The 19,990-nt window shown below is 39.7% G+C and overlaps 5 protein-coding genes across 5 annotated transcripts; 1 reads left to right on the top strand and 4 right to left on the bottom strand.

Annotated features, from left to right (window-relative positions):
* Positions 1-691: 691 nt before the first annotated feature.
* Positions 692-2,233, bottom strand: FG386_000132 (putative ribophorin ihypothetical protein; the record flags this gene model as incomplete). The annotated part of the gene is made up of 1 exon (XM_067339443.1): positions 692-2,233. One exon carries the CDS (start codon positions 2,231-2,233, stop codon positions 692-694), a length of 1,542 nt encoding a protein of 513 aa, XP_067198241.1.
* A 657-nt stretch (positions 2,234-2,890) lies between these two features.
* FG386_000134 (TCP-1/cpn60 chaperonin-related protein) lies at positions 2,891-4,486 on the bottom strand (the record flags this gene model as incomplete). Its single annotated transcript, XM_067339445.1, has 1 exon — positions 2,891-4,486. The coding sequence occupies one exon, from the start codon at positions 4,484-4,486 to the stop codon at positions 2,891-2,893; it is 1,596 nt and encodes a 531-aa protein (XP_067198243.1).
* A 642-nt stretch (positions 4,487-5,128) lies between these two features.
* FG386_000135 (uncharacterized protein) lies at positions 5,129-6,928 on the bottom strand (the record flags this gene model as incomplete). Its single annotated transcript, XM_067339446.1, has 1 exon — positions 5,129-6,928. One exon carries the CDS (start codon positions 6,926-6,928, stop codon positions 5,129-5,131), a length of 1,800 nt encoding a protein of 599 aa, XP_067198244.1.
* Positions 6,929-7,416: 488 nt separating this feature from the next.
* On the top strand, positions 7,417-8,721 carry FG386_000136 (multi-pass transmembrane protein; the record flags this gene model as incomplete). Its single annotated transcript, XM_067339447.1, has 1 exon — positions 7,417-8,721. The coding sequence occupies one exon, from the start codon at positions 7,417-7,419 to the stop codon at positions 8,719-8,721; it is 1,305 nt and encodes a 434-aa protein (XP_067198245.1).
* A 770-nt stretch (positions 8,722-9,491) lies between these two features.
* FG386_000137 (uncharacterized protein) lies at positions 9,492-19,930 on the bottom strand (the record flags this gene model as incomplete). Its single annotated transcript, XM_067339448.1, has 2 exons — positions 9,492-18,918; positions 19,275-19,930. The coding sequence occupies 2 exons, from the start codon at positions 19,928-19,930 to the stop codon at positions 9,492-9,494; spliced, it is 10,083 nt and encodes a 3,360-aa protein (XP_067198246.1).
* Positions 19,931-19,990: the final 60 nt, after the last annotated feature.

Consider the following 19,990-nt stretch of genomic DNA (forward strand, 5'->3'; position numbering starts at 1 on the left):
ACTAACTTAGTTCCAGTATTTTATATGACGAACTAATAACAATAACAATAATAGAGCAAAATCAACGGACTGACACTAACATTCAACACATAGTTTTATTGACTTAATTTGTTCGCAAAATATTAAAGATTAATACTTCTCTGCATTAACTCATCCAACAACTACAAATGTATTTACTGTCTATACACTTTTATGATAATAATACTGCTTATCTTGCTGTTTGTTTTATTATTATTATTATTATTATTATTTATAGTGCTCATATAATAATTTATTTTTGTGCCGTTTTGCAAATACTAGTTTGCACCCCGACTTGAACTCGTGTGACAGGCTATCAGAGATCTGCACTCCCGTCACTGCTCACCTTCCGTGATCCCCTAATTTTTGTGTCTTTTTTGGCATAACAAAATAAAAATTTAATTATTTTCTCGCATATTTCTACATATCTCAATCCTAAATACTTTTCAGATATTGAACCCTGCATGCTAATCTCTGCATCATCGTCTCGCTTGTTACGTTACTTGCAATTCGACTTGCCTGATGTAATTACAAGCTCGTCTAAACGACGCTTCGCTCTTATTCATATTCCTCTCTGTCAAAGAAAAGTGATCTCCTGGAAACCCCGTCGCTTTTGTCCAGATCTAAATGTAATTTGGCCAAATATAGAAAAGGGAGTGGCGCCAGTCTGCAATCAGTCAAATTTTACATGCTTGTTTTTTTGTGAGTCCGCACTAAGTCTATTTAGAAATACTACAATCATGAAAGGAATGAATAAAAGGGACGATATGAGGAATGTTCCCGAGTAAGTGATTAGCTTTGACTCAATTTGGTAATATGCACTAAATTTATAGTCCAATATAAACTGTTCTGGAATATAAGACGAGGTCATGTTGTATTCCATCACAGGCCTTGGTTTGAAGACGTCGAACCAACCGAAATAGGATCCGATATTTGAATTTTTGACCAATGAGGGAATGTTTGAATTTTTCGGGAATTCCAACGACAAACGATGGGCTCCTTTTGGGAAGCGTATTTGGGTCGTAATGTTGTTTGAAAATATTCCCTTTGCGGAGGGAATCATTGTTAAATTTAACATATACATTCCCATGCTTGAGTCGTAATATACAAACGAATCTAGTGGAAGATTATACTCAATCACGTAATCGAAATTCCACCCTCCCATGAGTGGCGATCTTGGTTGAATCTGCAACATTGTATGTGTGTTGCCAACTCGCCAGGCGTTTGAGTATGATATGTTTCCAATCTGATCAAAGTACTCCAATCCTTCTGCGTCCTTTGGAAGCACGTGGTCTACAAACAAACACACGTGAGTGTTTTGTGGTAATACTGTCCCGGGTGCTCTCATTCTGGCAAACCCCTGACCAGACAAAAGCATTATCTCTTTTCTGTGAAACTCTCCTTTATTCAACGCCCCTTTATTAGATCCTGAGTACTCCTCTTTTACGTTTATTTTTCCCCAGTGAGATATACTTATGGTCCTTATTACTGAGTCGTAATACACCAAATGCGTATTTAGCGAGAAATGAACGTAAAACAATTCTTCAGTATCTCTACTTTGGTCTTGTTTATGCTTATCACTTTCAACTGCATATATCAGTCTATTATTCTGTCTTTTCATTTCAGATGGTAGGTACTTTTCTATAATTGTTTCCGGGAGAAATTGAATCACCAGCTTTTCACTTAATACCTTGCAATTTAAACCGTTCGCACTAGTGCTTCCTCTCACTCTCAACAAATCACTGAATTCCAGCAACTGGTTGTCGCCCAGTCTAATTGACTTGGGTTTTGGAATCATGGTATTTCCCACATGATATTCAATATGAAATGTCTTATATTTGTCATTCACCTCACCTACCTCAATCTTAAACGCTTTTTTCTCACTGTCTGAGTGTATTACATAGTCATTTGGGTTTACTGATGACAACCCTGACGATACAAAACCTATTTTATCGTAAATATCATCAGAAACCCCAAATTCATATACATAATTGCTAATTTTTTCTCCATCTATACCTGTCTTAATCTTTACCTCCATACTTACCTTTGCTACCCTTCTTGTTAAGTAGTATGTTCTGGTAACTTCTGTTTGTACTAGTTTGTCCACATTGTCGCAATTAACTGCAAGTAAATTGCTATTTACTATCACAATTGCCAAAACCCAAAATATATACACACATGGCAAGTTGGTGTCGAGGGGAGTTGAAAATCCCATTTTTGCTGCAATTATTCCAAAGCCTCCGCTTACGTCTTTCTTTTAGTGGTACTCAAATTTATAAATATGTCTATTACCGATTGAACGCTAGTTATTCACACGGTATTTTATTTGAACAACACTGGCTTTTCCCTTTCCGTCCTGTTTAACAGTAACTCCCTGAATAGAGAGAATAACAACGGATATTTTACCTATCACTATTATACTTCGCTTTATTACCTTATTAATACTCTATTTCCTTTGCTTTTGCCACCACTTGAATAATATTACTGCTTTATTTTTTTACTCTATATGTACCGGTTTAGTATGCTACTTTACACGGGAAAAAAAGAGGTATCGAGTATACCGGTTTAAACGTTTTTTCTGATAAAATAAAAAGACGGTTTGGAGATAAGATTTAGAACAAATAGGATAAGTGGACAATTTATTTCTGGTACCCTCAAATATACACAACTGAGTACAGTCAACTAAAAGAACAAGGGTAATCAAATGTGCGTCCTCAGTTAACAGCTATATATTAACTAATATCGCAGTGCAACTGCGCTTTTAAGACAAACCACATAGTTGGATCTATTATTAACCTTAAAAGTGATCAGAATAAATATAGAAATTGAAATCGAGTGTAAATATATAGAAAGAACATTAATGTTGTTTTTGCTATGCCCCTTGTCTTTGTCTAGGAGCACAACGTATAATGTCATCAACCCTGAGAATGACTTCAGCGGCCTCCGTTGCGGAACAGATCTGGGAAAGCTTTGATTCATATGACTCAATGACGCCCAAATCCTTCATATCTCCAGGTTCTACAGAGCTGAAGTCAATTCCAAAAGACTTGTTTCCTTTATAATGCAAAGCTCTGAGTTTCGTTACAATCTCAGCACTGTCATAACCACCATTATCTAATAGAATTGTTGGTATCTGTCTTAAGGCCGTGGCAAACGCCTCTATAGCAAGACTTTTCTTGCCCTCGACTCTTTTGGACAGCTCTTCAACGGAAACACTCATTGCCATCTCGCAACATCCTCCTCCATACACGACACGACCGTCTTTCACTGTCTGATATATTATTGCCAAAGCGTCGTGAAGACTTCTTTCTGCCTCATCTAATATGTGCGAAGATGCGCCTCTGAGTACTATAGTGCAGGCTTGGTTTTTAGAACATCCCGAAAAACGAATAAATTCGTCCTCTCCTATCATTATTGTATCCATTAATTCACAGGTACCCAATACTGTCTTCTCCGGATTGTCAAAGGTGCTTACAATATCCGCACCCAATACTGCACTTAGTCTTTCCACCCCCTCGAAATCAGCATGTTCTATAGCCACTATACCTGCTTCCTTGAATAGTTGATCTGGATAATTATATATGAGTTGTCTATTTATAAACACATTGCATCCATGCTTTAATATTTTTTGAACTTTGTTGTACATTTTCTTTTTCTCTGCCTCTTCTATTTCCTTCACCGTTTCCATGCTCTCTACTGCAACTCTAGCTCCGTATATCTTAACTTTGTCCGTATCCATTGATGTATTTGCAACTAGTATCTTGCAGTTTCTCATTATTTTTGGTTGTCCAACACCTATCTTCTTCTCTAAGATAAAACCTTCTTCCAAAAATGAATCTTCCAACGACCCACCGACTTTTTTTATTATTTGTATATAATCCAAGTTCAAATTATCTCCCAATCTCAATATTGCATTTAATGCTAAATTTGAAAAGTGCTCTTTCTCACAAGTAAGTAATTTCGAACTTAGTGTAGTTCTGGCTAAATTTAACAAGTCTTTCCTAAATACGTCAATTTTGTCACTATTTGTAAACGAATTACAATACAAGGCTTTTCTTGCCTCTTCCAATGCCATCCTATACCCACTTATTATCACTTGTGGATGAATTTTTTGATCTAACAACTTTTCTGCCTGTCTCAACAGCTCCGATGCCAATATCACCACTCCTGTCGTGCCGTCTCCACATCTGTGGTCCTGTTGTTTACTTATATCCACCAAAATTCTTGCTGCTGGATTGTCTATTGATATTGACTTCAATATGGTTGCTCCATCATTCGTGATTATTGGAGTTGAATCTATTGGACCCTCTTTTATCGGCTGCAATATCTTATCCATTCCTTTTGGACCAAATGTGCTTTTTAACAAGTCGCCTATTGCCACTGCCCCTACTATTGATTGCAAACGTGCCATATCACCCTTGCTCTCCTGAGCACCATCCTCCATTATTTTCGGTACAACAGTTGTCATCCTTTGGTCTTAATTAAGAAGAAAAAATGTACTATACTCAATTCCAAAAACCCCGAATTCAATGATATATATATATCAGCTAGTCCTGTGTATTGTTCCCAAAAAGATAAAAACAAAGATACTCTATTTAGTGCACCAAACTTGTCTCCCTTTTCTCTTTCTGCTCTCACACCTTGGCACCAATAAATGTATTTTTCTCCTACACTTATCTATATTACTTGCTTCGGTCAAATTAAAACTCCAAGATAAAAGAAAGTCATTGCCCCTCCTTTACTAGTTCCCACCTATATTTCCCCATTTTATATTTACTCGCACTGTTTACTAAGCCACTTACCTTAATACACGCTATTAAATTCACTATACTTTTATTATTCGCTGGGTCCCGCCCAAACTCTAGTTCTGTCTTTTTCCTATACCGACGCTAGCGGCGCCTAATATACCAATGGTGTAAATATCACACTGGGGAGAAGAGGAAATAACAAAAACTCACACAAAAAGGATGAAAGAGATAAATTTTGGTGTATACAAAACAATTGATTATTAATTCCAAAGACTGTTCAGCAACTTTGATACTGTGATTTCAGATTAGACTAGGACATGTATACACTGGATTGGTCTTTGGAAAAGGACGTTGCAATGTCTTTATTTATTTACTCTGTTCATGATGCCCGTGGGACCCATAACACCCAACATTTTTTCCATCATAAGAGTTTCTTTGTATACGTTTTCAACAAACTCTTCGCTTTCCTCGGCCCCGAGCACGGGAACTGTTGTCATGAGCGTTCTTCTGAGCTCCTCGTCCATTTGTCTCGTAGACGCCTCTAATTCTGCTAATTCTCTTTCGCCTATGACGTAGTCTAGCAATTCGCCACTGTCTTGTTCAGAGTCACTTTGAGAAGAGTCACTGTCGTTACAGCTGCTGTCCCCGTAAGTATCGGAGTCTATTTCGCTTAGGTATGACTTTGCTTTCAAAAATTCAGAAAATGACTTGTATTTAGAATCAGAATCGCTGAATTTGTTTTTCCCCTCGTTTCCGTACAAATGGGCCAACTGTACACTCTCGATTAAATCTTTCGTGTACTTCTCGTTATATAACCACTCTGTTGAGTCGTCCTTATTTTCACTGTGAGAAAGAAGCTCATCCAATGTGCTATCGTCACCTTTAACCAAGTAAGTGAAGTTATTCCATAAATTTTGAAAACATTGTTCGTTACCAACACTCTCATTTCTCCCACTGGCCGTACAAAACCCATTTTTTTCAGAAAATGAAACTAAATCTGACTTGATTTTTTCCTTGTCAAGCAAACTCCAATAATCATTATTTGAATAGGTCCAACTGAAAACATTTAAGCAGTGCTTCAAATTTTTAATGTATGCTAAATATAAGCCGAAGCAAATTAGACGTCCAAATCCAACCTCCCTTTCTGCCCTCTTAACGTCATCTGTGTACACTTTAGGAGCCACGCTCATCCATCTTCTTCTTGAAAATACAGACGGTGTCTTGATAAATACTCCTTCACTAAACAACCTTGAATACTGGGGTCTAGTTACGCATATTCTAGTTCTGACCAGGTTATCCGGGAAAAATTCAGAAATCATTGTGTCATTCATGTCACGTTCGCTCTCTAATTCACTAACCTCCAAGGGATCGTTGCCGTATTCAAATAAATGTTTTAAAGACAGTGAGATTAAATAATGGAACTTTAGTATCATTCTGGCAACCTTCATCGGAAGGATCACGTTAAAGTTATGTATTTTCTCCTGGTCATTCACCTTGCGGATTAATTGGTATTTTTTCATAAACAAGTTCGTATATTCGTCCTCGGTGCTCGGAATATCGCAATCTAATTCATTCTTCTCAATAAGCATGCTCCTTAATTTTTCAACAGCAAAGCCAAATCCAAGTTCGTTAAAGTCATCTCTAGTCTCGCTCTCGCCAACGCAAGGCTCATTGTCTATCAAACATATTCTACCGTTTAAAACGAAACATCTATTTTTTGAATTATAGGGTTTTATCCAACGCGGTATTACGTCCGCTAAATGAACCAATACCGAGTCCCCAGATTCGTTGCATACTCTCAACGCCAAATTCTCTATTTTTTCTGTAACCCTCATACCCAAGTAAATAGCATGCCACTCATCCAAGTAATTTTGACTCACATTTATTGAGAAGATCACGCATTCAATGCCGTCTAGTCTCTCAACACTAATAGAAAAGGGAACTGTGTCCCAATTGTATTCCAAAACCCCCAACTCGATCATTTTCTCATATATCTCAAGCGATCTGTTCTCGTTTAGTCCGCATTCTTGTCCCAAGAAAAAAAACCTCAGCTCCAAGTCACCCTCGGGGTCATGCTGTCCCGCATACCCGTCTTTCGGGAGCTCCAATATCCTCCTAAACAACTCTTCGTTGGCTTCGTTTCCATTTAACCAACTGCTCATTCTGTTTCCCCCGGTTTGCTCCTGACCCTTTACGAACTTAAGCTTGCGTTTGGCGCCGGCGTCTCTTTTTGTAAATGGAGGGAATAAGTATAGCCTTAGATTACATGTAGGCTTTTTTGGCAGATTGCTAGCGAAACTTTTGCTTTGTTAGGAAAAGCAAGGGTCCGCCACGGAGCAGACACCACTACACATAGGTCGAGTCAACGCTAGATGACTGTCTTTATTCTTATAGATAGAGGGAGAATAATGAAACACTGGCGAGAGCCTGCATCTGGTATTTGTGCGCTTAGAGACCCATTTTAACTCAATAATTGGTTTGTTTATAATTAACTTTTCCACCGCTTCAGCATTCTTAAATTTGCTGTAATTCAGATCGTATCTTTTCTTTTCGGGATAGAAGGATTTAAACTGACGGTCAGGCCTTAATTTAAAAGGTGCAGAAAACAGATACCCGGATATACAGTTATCTTTAACACACAAAATAAACCATGAAATTAAATATTAGAAGAGTCGTACTATTAAGCCTGCTTTCGCGTTTAGTCTGCATAACCCTTTCGTTTCTTGTGAATGACCTATTTTCAGGAATTAGGAACACCGGAATTCTGAGTCTTCACTTGGACGTTAACTCAAAGAAATACCAAGACACTGCTATATGGAAATTTCTAAAGTCATTCATTAACTGGGATGGTGAATATTACTTAAGAGTTTCTTTTTTTGGGGACTACGAATACGAGCATCAGCACGCCTTTTTTCCTCTTTATCCACTAATGGTTAACTTGCTATCTAAACTGTTGTATAATCTAAGCGAGTCCAAAATTATAATAAACATGATTGTTGGAGTGTTTTTAAGCAATTTGGCCTTCGTGATCGCCAGTGCAGGTTTATATCTATTTCAGTGTGAATTAAGCAAAAGGATTAAAATGAAAGATGTTGTTTTTCCTGGAATATCTACTTTGTTTTTCATATTCCCATCCTCGAATATATTTAACTCTGCAATGTACAGTGAAAGTCTTTTCGCCTGTTTCAACTTTTGGTCTGCATTATTTATCCTCAAAGCCGAGCACTACTCAAACAATAATGGCTTCTATTCGCCTAAAAACGTTGTTTGCTTAACTGCCTCCGTGACTTTGATGGCATTCACTTCCGGAATAAGGTCCAATGGAATACTGAACTCAATCCCTTTATTTTTATACTTCTTGTCGACAACCCCACTTCCAAGTAAAAACTTTAGCAGAATTGCGCTGTTTTTGGTTCATTGGTTAATCGCCTTTATATCTTTTGTAATCTCAGTGTCTCCTTTTTTGGCACACCTCACCTTCTCGTATTTAAGATACTGCATCAATCCAACTAGTCCCCGTCCCTGGTGCCACAAATTCATTCCTGACATATACTCCTTTGTTCAGAGCGAGTATTGGAATAACGGACCCTTTAATTACTGGAAAATCCAAAAAATTGACAGATTCATCATTGTGATGCCGTATATTATCGTTTCCTTGGCATCTTTAAATATATTCCTTAGGTACTCAAAAGAAAACAACCTCTTCAAGGGCTTTAACAATGCACTCGTTTTCATTGGATATGCCATTCAAATCTATTTCCTTTTACTGACTATTTCCGTTTCAGGATACATCGAGGTGCTACTCAGACTCTTCAACTGCATTCCGGCCTTTTTCACTTTTATCGGATACTTCTACCGCAACTACCCCAAGTATTCAAAGTACATTCTGGCGTTCCAAATATTCTCCTTCATCTTTGGAAACATTTGGTTCCCCAACTTCCTGCCGTGGACATAGCACGCGACTCTCCTAGACCCTCTAACTTGGCTTATTTTCTCCGCCTCACTCCCTCCCTAACTCGTCCTGTCATTCATAGATCCTCCGCGCTCCGTTTAAGGGAACACGGAAGTGGCGCCAATAAAGGAATTGCCATGCTTGATTAAAAAATCCCCTACTGCAGCCTGGCTCAGCGGCAATCAGTTTTGTAAATATTGGTCCAGACACCGGCCTTGCCGGGAGCGAGATACAACATGTCAGGCAGACAACTAAAGTTTTCATCGAGCGTATCGGCAGTAAGTTTAAGAACGAGAGCAAACATGGCTGGAGTTCACTTCACTTTGCCTTTTAGTTGAGGTTCATTCAGGCCGCCCAGACGAAAACCAAACATGAGGAGCTTAAAAAGAAGCAGGAAGAAACGTTAGGCTGGTACCTGCCAGGCTACGAGGACGTGAAAACTACGGGTTCAGATCTTGCAAATAGGAATACCAAACTTGAAAACATTCTTGTTCTGTCCAGAAAGTCTTTTAACTCCTTTAACAAGAATGTGGAGGGCTTCAATGAGGCCATTATGGCCAGAAGGAGGAATTTAGAGAAGGAAATTGAAGAAACCCGTCAAGAGAGGGCCATATATAACATGTCAAAGGGAAGCAAAAAGGGTTAGAAATAGAGTCCATTGGCGTTTAATATACACAGTGGGAAGAGAGCGTTCAACAAAAGTTGTTAATTTAACTCCTATAGCGCAGTGCTTCTCATCTTAAGGCATCTGTCTATCTATCTATATTCTCTTTTCAAGGCTGCTTATCTTTTATCATAATGTCTCTTTTAATGGACTTGGCCAACTCCCCTAAAGTCGAGATGCTCGCTTGGTCGTTTTTTCCGTGACTATGGCTGGTGGTACCGTAATCATCGGCACCTGAATAACAAACGCTGGTGTTGTGGCCACTTGTGGCTCTAAACCCGCTGTTGTTGTAGGTGATGCTATTGCTGCCGATGATACTATTGCTGCCGCCACTGCAGTTGTTGCTGAAGCCGGTGTTCGCATAACTATTGTTGTAGTTATACTTCGCGACACTGTATCCCGTGTAATCGTAGTCGTTGCTGCTGCTGTAGTTGAGGTTACCGGTACCTCCGTCGTAGGTGCTGTTTCTTCTGTAGTCGCTACCGATAGAAGGATAGGAGTTGTCTTCGTAACGGCTCTTCAAACCTCCCCTTACAACGTAACGAGAATCCTGATGAACGTAGCAGCCCGAACCGTCGGGATTTCTGTGGCTCGAGGCCAGGTTCTCGTTTAAGGAAATCAAATTGGAAAGAAGAGTTCCGGCGGAATGGAACATATTTTTCTTATTTGAAATAAGAAACTCCATCTTGGAATTGGTTTTGTTGCACTGTTTGTTACAATATTCGGCAATATTGAAAATCTGATTCTCATTTGGCAAAAAACTGGACAATATTGAGATGTCGCTCAATTCGCTCTGCTGATCGACACTAGAGTGGAATGTAACAATTCCAAGCAAATAGTATTTGGATATTGGAAAGTCAAAGTCGCCTAAGGTCTCGTAATGCTTGGCATCCCTCCTCTTGTCCAGATTGCAGGGAAACAACCAAAGCTTAATTTCCTCTGAATTTAAAAGGCTAAATTCAAAAACTTCGTAGTTGTCCACACTGTATTGGAAATGAAATATTCTGTTAAAAACTTCGTTTTCGTAGTTGTTTGTATTTTGGCTCCAATTTGAAGACAATAAGACGCATAAAGAGTTATTCAAGTCCAATTTCAAATCTTTGAACAAGAAAAATCTCCCTGTGAACTGAAAGTTCAAATTCCTCTCCAGAGAATTCAAAATGTAATCACTTTTTCTGCATATCTGGTTCCCTATTTGATAAAAACCAACCTCCAGAATATCCTCGGAGTTGTCGGTATTGACCTGATTGCTCAAATTAATCCAACCCAGCCAAATGAACTTAATGTCGCTCGAGGATCCTATGTGTTTCCTCAATCTCTCCCGCAATTCATTCCTCTCTCTCATCTCAGCTGAGCCGACCTTGTTCTCAAATGCTGAATCCTCTTCGCTTCTGGAACCCAATAGTCTCGTCTCCCCCTCGCCCTCTCCTTCAGCTCTGCTTCTTTTCCAGCCACTGAATTCACCGCTCCGTTTCTCATCTCCGCAACTGTCGCCTCTACTAACGTCATTCTTTCTCTTCCCCCTTGTCTCTCTCGCTCCTTCCACCTGCTTTTGCTCACGAAATTCAATGTTGTTTGCCTTCTCTTGTGTAACCTCTACTGTATAGACGCTACCGATGTCTCCACTCAACCTCGTCTCCTCACTCTTCCCCCGATTTCGACCTATTCTTGAACCGTCTCTTCCGAAATCGCCCCTGAGAGATCTGTTGTTTTGTCTCCTGTTGCTTGAAGTCGGCGACGGATTTTGAATAGATGAGGAGGAGCCGTGGCGCGAATCGCTTAAATTACCCTGACTCCTGTTGCTGCTATCCTCTCTTTCTCTACTCAAATTTCCCAGGTCTATCATTATCTTAGTGTTCAGACTTGTGTACTCGCCACCGATGCGCCATTTATCCTTGAAGCGTCTAATATCTGCCACATAAGTCGTCAGATCTGTTAGATACAGCTCATCCCCGTTCTCCCTGTAAACCATTGATCTGAAAATCAACTTGAACACGTACTCTATAGAGTTTCTAAGATATTTATCAACAAGGGTGAACAAATTGATTTTACCGGTATCGTTTATGTTCTTGAAAACACTGTTATAAATAAGGTCGTCTTTCGTCCTTATCAAGTCGTGACTGCGGTCCCTAGTGTTGTGGAAATAGCCAAAAGTAAACTCAAGCAGTTGTCTGACGTACTTCCTGATCAAAAACAGAAAATTGCTTGGCTTCAGAGACTGCGATATTGAAATTATTTGCCACTTGTACTTTATTTTGTCTATGTTCTTCTCCAGCAAAAATATATTGCTCAAAGGTCCAAAATCCTCCTTGTTGCCAAATTCAATATACGTTACCCTAAATTTTCTTCTCCTCGAAAAGTGATATATAACCTTGCTATCCTTTTTGCGAAGTGCTGTCAGAGACCCCACCTCAAATACTCGTTTACTGCTTATCTCGTGATCAAACGATATAGATGCGTCGCTTAGAAACACGTACTCCTTCTCCAGGAATTGCCTGTACTCAGTTAAATACTCCCCTATGTCAACGAGTCCTCCAATTAAGGAAGTCAAAGAGTTTGTCTCAGGGACCTCCAAGTAAAAAGAGCTTGAATAAAGCAGATTCCTGCTCAAAAAGGTTCCTATTCTATTGGTGCCGTAGTAAACGCCACCAATATCATCATCCTCCGGATTGCTTAGGTTCTTGTTCTCGTTTAAAATGCAGTCAATGTGGTCTCTTGTATCGAAAGACAAACAGTCAATGAGGTAGTTTGAGTAAGACAAATAACACTCTAATGCAACGAACTCGCAGTACTTGTTTATCCCTAGCGAATTCCCGCTGGCAGTGACGCCATTCCAAAGCAAGCACTCGTTGTGAAGATCTTTAAGTACCTTGTACTCTAAAATCGGTACGAAAACCGTCTCATTTTTACTCTCATTATAACTATTGTTCATATCTAAATCCGGCTCCTCCACCGGCAAAACGCCAAAAAAGTACCTTGTTCCGAATACCAAATAATACCTTGTTATACCTCTAAAGTACTCAACATATGCCGAAGAAAGCTTGTCCGATATTATCTTTGCCTTTATTATTAGAATTCTTAGCTTAAGTATTTCCTCCAAAAAACTTATATTGTGCAACACAATGTTCATGGTGTCTCCGCCTTTGAAACTCAAACCGTTCTCTTTGTCCTCGAAACTGGAAATCTTGCTTAAAATAAGGTGAATCTCGCCGTCCAAAGTGTGGGACTCGTCGTAATAACGCAACAACACGTCGTAATTGGAATAGGGTTTAACTCCGCAGGTTTTGTAAATTAGCTCGTAGTTAGGTATTAACTTTGATAACTCGTAAAAAGAGACCTTCCTAATGTCATCGCGACTTGTTCTCGGCGGCTCCAGTATCTTCTCCATAAGTCTTTTTATGTCCGTATCGCCATACAAATCGTACCTGTCCTCCCTTTTGTTGTTCTCTATGTCTTTCCTAATTGCATCCACAACTCCTTTGCCCTTTTTCTCCAACTCTGATATCTTCTCCCTCCTTGACACAACGAAAGACGTAAATCTGCTTGTTGAGTCTCTGTTCCCCTGGCTAACTATGTACCTCGATATGTCTCTGCACCTGTTTATCAAGCAGTCAAGTACATCCAAAAACGTTTTCTTGTCGTCCAACGCAAAAACCCTGCTTATTTGAGATACGTCTATACTTTGTCTGCCTTTAACTGGAGTAAAGAAATACAAATTTGACACCGCTTTTAAGCTGTTAAACTCTTCCATCAACATTAACTCCCTCTCTTGAATATGGTGACCAAAAAGGAGCGAACTGGTCCGTTTCACCTGTTTCAACCCGTCCAGGTAGCCGACCAAATTGCTTATTTCCTTAATTACGTGGGAAAACTCTCTCAGAATCAGAGCATTGTTCTTGTCTTCAAAACTCACAAAGCTCTTTGTGACTTCGTTTATGCTGTAGTTCATAATCGCAAGCTTCCTCGCAAAGTCTATGTTGAAAGTGCCGCACTTGTTCATCGGCTTTGACCTACTCGAAAAGCTCCTCATGTATATCCTAAGCAGTATTATGTTATTCAAAAGGTCCATGGTGTCGCTGATGAATATAAACTTCTCCTCCAGGAGCCGTCTGCGTCCGTCCTTCGTCTGTTTTCTTCTGGCATTCAATGCCTCAACGGAGGCATTGCTGTTGCTGCTGCACTCCGATTTCCCGTTCAACTCAAGTCCCTTTGTCTCGGCCCCACCACCATTAGGACCGATTTTAAAGTAAAAGGAGTCGAGGGAAAACACGTCTCGACACTCCCCACTCGCTAAGTCGGCCTCTTTAAGCCCTGCCTCAGCCGAAATCCGGGACAAAAGCAGTCGCTCAAAAGCACGCAAATTGCCGTTCAACAAATTCGAATCACAAAAGTCCTGACTGAAGTCCTTGTAACAATAATAGTAGTGCTCATCTATCCCGGGGTCGGCGTAGTGAAGGTCATACAAACGCTTTGTCCTTCTCAAGTAAACCGAATTTAGAATATTGCTCCCCAACCTTGTTTCTGCAGACAGTTCTAATAACAAGCTCACGTCAGAGTAGAACACTCCGCTTTTTTGGTTTATCGAGTATTTGACTGCCAGTAAAACGGTTTCCTTGGAGAGATAAACCAACGTCATTTCTCTTACAAGCGACTTCTTACTCTTTATCTTCCTTATCCTACTGATCACCGAGGCTATGTCTGTCTCTTTGCCGTTTTTGTCGTCTAGTTCGCCCCCTAACTCAAAATCCGCACACTCGTCCTCTAACTTCTCCAAAAGTCCCAGATTCTCATCCAACTCCAACTGCAACTCCCGTCTTTCGCATTCGTCATCTGACCAACTGTCAGACGTTTCCATCTCAGTGGTGTTCAAACCGGCAGAAAGCCCAGTTCCGGACGAATTTATGGGCTTTATGCCTCGTATTTGTTCGATTAAATCCGTTGGAAAGTGGAGCAAAAAGCTGCTTGACAAGTTTGAGTTGTATAAACCGTTGGCCGTTATGTCCCTAAATACTCCGTTCATGTAGTCGCACAACGGTTGAAATGAAAAGAACTCTGAGATCCTCAACTTCAAATACATGTTTACCGTTCTTTTGTACTTGCGCTCAAACTCCTTCTCGTACCTGACGCCCTCGCAAAGCCTTTTAATGATGTTGCTGCTCCTGCCTTGATCATCCAACCCGAAGTCGCAGTTGCTAGTGAAGTCCCCGCACTCTGCTACCTCTTTGTCCTTTCTACTCCACACAGAGGCTTTGTTGCCGCAGTAGTAGGGATTGTTCTTGGAGAAGTCGTGAAGAAGTATTTTCATTATCTTGCTCTTATTATACAACAACAATACGTCATAGTACCTGTTCTTGCCGGAAACCCTGCTCTTGTCGGAAAAGCAACTCTCCAAATCGTCAAACAACTCGTTCCAGTCGCAAACGAACCCCGTATAGTGGTTCGAAATTCCGAAAATCAGACTGTATATGGCAAAACCGCTCTCTAGTCTGACTGGATCAAATATGTCGGATATCTCCAAAAAAGTGTAATAGGAAGAAGAGGGAGTCATCAAGTCGTAATTAAACCAGTCGCATAGCTTTACGTTGTTTACCTGAATCTTTTTGAGTGAGATCTTGTACAAATTAAACAAGAATGAAATCTCCACATTCGAATAGTAGTTAACCACATCGCTCATAAACTCCAGTTTTCTGTTTATTTTCTCCCTCCTTTCAAACACTAGTCTAGACAGAAAATCGTATATCTTCCTCTTCTTTTCCGCACAACCCAGATTGCCTTTCCTGTCCGCGCTCTCAAACTCATCCTCCTCTCCAACAAGCTCCTTCCTCATCTTCATTATTCTGCAAATGCACTCCTCGTCTCGCACAAAACTAACTCTGATGCTAGACAAACCCCTGCTTACTTTAAGCTTTTTAGAGTGATTGAGCGATAGGAGTATTAGATTCCTCTCTTCCTCCATCAAGCCCATGTACATGTTGAACATCTCCTCAAAACTTAGATTCTCTATCTCACGCTTTTGTTCCGCAAAATCGCTTTTCCCGTACGAATCATCTCCCACCTCCGGATCTTCCGCGTCCTGACTCTCGCAGTCGACTTGCATTCTCGGAAAACTCTCGTCGGAACAACCCACACTCCCTTTGCTTCCACTAAACAGCTGCCTAAGTACGCCGGATCCACTGCTCAGCTTGGAGGTTGCTCTGTCAGAATATATCCTTTCCGGAGGATGAAGCTGGTAAAAGTCATTGTTGAAATTCGTCTCGAAGTCGCTGTCTACGTACTTGGACATAATGACAGAGTTGTAACTCATTGGCTGGTGGAAACAGCGAGAATTGCTGACACTATCTCCGCAGTACTCGCTGAAATTATTGCTTGTGAATCTGTTCAATATTATCCTTTTCAGCTCAAAGTTTTTCTTGTTTACTAGACAAATAATGTCGTCAACCTCGTTACTCAAACTCTTGAATTCCTCGTAATCAAAAACCAGTTTTGAAATGTCAAGCTTCGCGTAGATCTTTTTAGAGTATATGTACTTCAAGTCAAAATAGTAGTCGTCCAGAGTCCCCGTAACGCTTCTCCCAGACAAAAGGGAATTGTTTATGTACAAGGCCAACCTCTCAGTCAAATAATTCATCAAGAAATTGTACCACTTGTCGTTCGTATTCTGTTCGTATTTATTTGAATCGCAATCGTTACCGGAATACTCCTCGGAAGTGCTGCTCTTGCCACTTGTTGATCCGAAATAATCAACGCTCAAGTGAATTGTGCTGTAGTCAATAAGCCTCAACTTTCGCCATATCAACAGCATAGTTCTGTTATCTAAACACAAAAGCTTCCTTGGAATGTACTGTATGAGGTTGATGTACTTAACCTGGTTCTCCAAACTCGTTTTGTCTAAATTAGAGTCAATATCAGAATCGCTCATTTGGCTCGCGTGATGCAATATGTAAATCAACGAGAATTTCTGAAACAACTTTACCTCCCAGTTGTATAGAATCGTGTATGTGTTGTCACAGTCTATAGAGGAGTCGAAATCGTCGTTTTCAATCAGCGAAGATCTAATTAATCTGCCCAAATTCGTGTTCATTAAAGTCTTCAACAGGTAGTAGTAGTACTCGCTTATGGTCGCGTGGTCCTTAATAACAAACTGATTCCTGTATCTTTTGTCATTCACGACACTCATATTTTTGAAGTTGCTGTTTATTAAGAGACAAATGCTGTCGTAAACCGTTTCCACTCTACTCTCCGCGTCGATAATGTAGTCCATTATCCTTTTTATCTTTCTATCGTAACTCGGCTTTAACAGCAAGTCGTCTGTTTTCGTGTTTTCGATGATGAAGTAAAGGTTTGTGATAAAGTTGTAGTGGATTACAAATTTGTCCAGTAAACGCTTCATTCTATCATTCAAGTCCGCGACCAACGTATCCAAATATTCATTCGCGTTCAAACTAACATCTTCTGCGGCAGATGTGCTGTTGCCCTCCACGGCCTCCCCATCCTTGCTTGCAGCAGTCCCAAGCGACGCAGCTTCGCTGTCACCGCTCCTCTCCTCAAGTTTCAATTGCTTCGCGTCGCCGTTCGAGTCCTCGTCCATGTAAAGTCTCAACAAGTGGATCGTCTCCATTCTAAGGTGCGACGTCTTTTCGATATGGTTATCCAGGTAATCAACCAGGGAAAAGTACAGCCTCAATCTCTCAAAAAAGGCAGGAATTCTAGACTTTGAGGGCAAAAGTCTAAAGACTCCCTGCAAAACGCCATCCATGAAACATAGAATCATCGAAAAAGTAAGGTTCGAAGAGTCGAGTCTGTTCAGGAACTTTTCCAAACTGTCATATTCAACCCTGAGTCTCAAGAACCTAGATGAGAACTTCAATTTAGAGAATAAAACCTTGTTTTTCTCAAATTCTATATTCATTTTCCTCATCTTGCTGAAGTAAACGTCTCTCTTGCTGCACTCTGCGTCCGTGAAATAACTGCAAAACAGCAAATACTTGTCCCTCATTCCCATTTTATCGCAAACTTGCCTGCTTATCCTCCTGTCAGTGTTACTAGTGCAGTTCAAGTAACTCGAATGCAGCTCACTAACGTCCAACATCCACATCTCAACTTTATTTATACTGCTCAACATCAATCTGATCTTTAAAGAGGCAACCTTCCTAGAAAAATGAGAGCAGTAAATGTGTCTGTTCCTCACGCTCTTGCAATAAGACATATATTCCTTCTCTACCGAGTCCAGAATTGAACGTTCGGGCCGTTCTCTAGGCAATAAAGTTGACGAGTCCGGCCAAAGCTCCTGTTGTTTGGTTATTTCTGTCCCGTCTACACCGTTATTAGCGTACTTAAAAAATCCGTCCAAAGATAAAACCTTGTCAATAACAGTCAAGTTATTTTCAAGACCGAATAACTGACTAGAGTAAAGACGGAAGTTTTTGTTTTCAAAACTGTTCCTAATGTCAACCTTGCTCTTATTCCAATTCCTGTTCACATTGAAAAGCAAAGAAAGCTCTCTTCCCACTCTACTCTCAATCAATAAAGAGTAATTCAGTATCTTCTTGCTTCTGTCCTTAACCAATACGGAGTTTCCAGGCAGCTCTTTATCCACTCTATTCATCAAATACCTAAGCTTGTCTATATTAACCACCTTGTTGTTCACCAATTTAATGAGTTCGCTAGTGAGTTTGTCCGCCTTCCTGTTTATCTTGCTGACGAATCTGTAAAGTCTAGAGCTCCTCAACAGCCGTTTAATGCTGTTTGAATCACCCTCGCCAATATGCCTGTTTCTATTCTCGTCTCTTCTGTCGTCTGCATTACTCCCAGTATCGCCGTTGTTGGAGCTACCGCCGCCACTACTATTGCTCGTGTTCCCTCTTCTGTTGACGTTACCACCTCTTCCGCTCTTACTCTTTCTATTATTGCAACTACTATTGTAAATGGCCCTCCCAATATACTCAATACTGCTCTTGTAATAACCTGAACACTCTCTTATTGCCTTTAAAATAGCATCCATGTTTATTCCAGTTATGTCATTGTTTACCAGCAAATGCTTGTTCTTATTTTCCCAGTGAATTATATTGTTTTTCTTCAAAATCTCTCTAACCACATCGAAACAATAAAACATGTCATCGTCCATAATTTTGCTTATTTCATCAAAACTCATATACAAACCTCTGTTCTTTATCACATTTACCTTTTGGGTTAAACTTTCATAGAAACCTGTTATTATATTCTTAAACTTGTAACTTACAGGGATAATTGTTGATAAATCAATCCATCTAGTCATGCTCTCCAAGTAATATTCTCTGTTTAATGTTATTTTTCTGCTTAACATTGATAAAAAACCAGATGATCTTAAGGTCCAAATGTCAGAGGTTATAATTATTGACAACAGCGTTAAATTGTAGATTGGCCTCGTACGCAAATACTCCGGGATAACAAAGTAGTCTTTACCCATAAACTCAAAGACGTTATTTATGTAAACATCCAAGTTCCTATCTTTTCCCAAAAAATTCATTTCGCGAGTATATTCTGTTATAGTTGATTCCCTAAAATAACATTTTGGATTAGTTCAAAGTCATTGAGAACCTTAATAATTATAATAATAACAACTTTTCAGTAAGTGTCTTGCTTAATGTTAGGCAGCCGACTGGTTGTTCAATTACAAGCAAACTAAACAACTAATGAACTGTCTATTATAGCTCATTATTCCAATAGAACCTCCGCACCACAACACCTTTCGTCACAATGCGACACTATCTGGTAAAGTTCTACTGGACTTGTATTAACTGTGAGAAACCGGAGTGGTTTCTTCCCATTTAAATGACAGTAGTAATAAAAGACTAGTTACCGTCACTTATGTCATTATTATTACTTCACTTATTAAAGTTAAAAATAAACTTACGTTAGTTCTGAATTGTAAACAGAGACTAAATCAGTGCTGTAGTGGTCATGACAGTATGCCTCCACTATCATGTCCTTCCTAATTATAACGTTTTTCCGATTGTAAATATGATCACTGATCAGACAATGTATGTGAAAGATCTTGTTGCAACTGTCGTGGCTGCAAAAATGCATTAGCCCGATGCGATTTTTGCAGTAACAACAACTATAGGGATTCATAAAAGGTATTTTGGACACAATTTCAATACATGACAGTGTTCTCCAATCATTGATCTGTAAATGTTTGGGCGAATATATTGCACAATCAACGTGAACCCATACTGAACTATTCCTCGTTCGACTACAGTAGTCTATGTTTTCTTGCACTCCTTTGACTGCTGAAAGCAGAACTCTTTTCAATTTACCCCCACGGAAACATACAATGCATTTGTAATCATCAGATTTAACGTTGCTCACAGAGCCTTCCCCCTTAAACCTCAATTCAAACCTACACGGATCACAAATTATAACACAATTATTTTCATCCCCAGAATTCGAAAAACCATAACAGAGTCTATGAAAGTAGCCCTCACAATATTTGCATCTTATAAAGCTTAATTCTTTGTATTGGTGAAATTCAATTTCTCTACAAATCACACAATGGCTTTCATCTAACATCAAAAACGTCTTCACCCAATCCCCAATACCTTAAAATATTACTTAGAAAACCCAAATAAT

This window comes from Cryptosporidium ryanae (assembly GCF_009792415.1).
Source record: "Cryptosporidium ryanae isolate 45019 chromosome Unknown contig_11, whole genome shotgun sequence".
Classification (NCBI taxonomy): Eukaryota; Apicomplexa; class Conoidasida; order Eucoccidiorida; family Cryptosporidiidae; genus Cryptosporidium; species Cryptosporidium ryanae.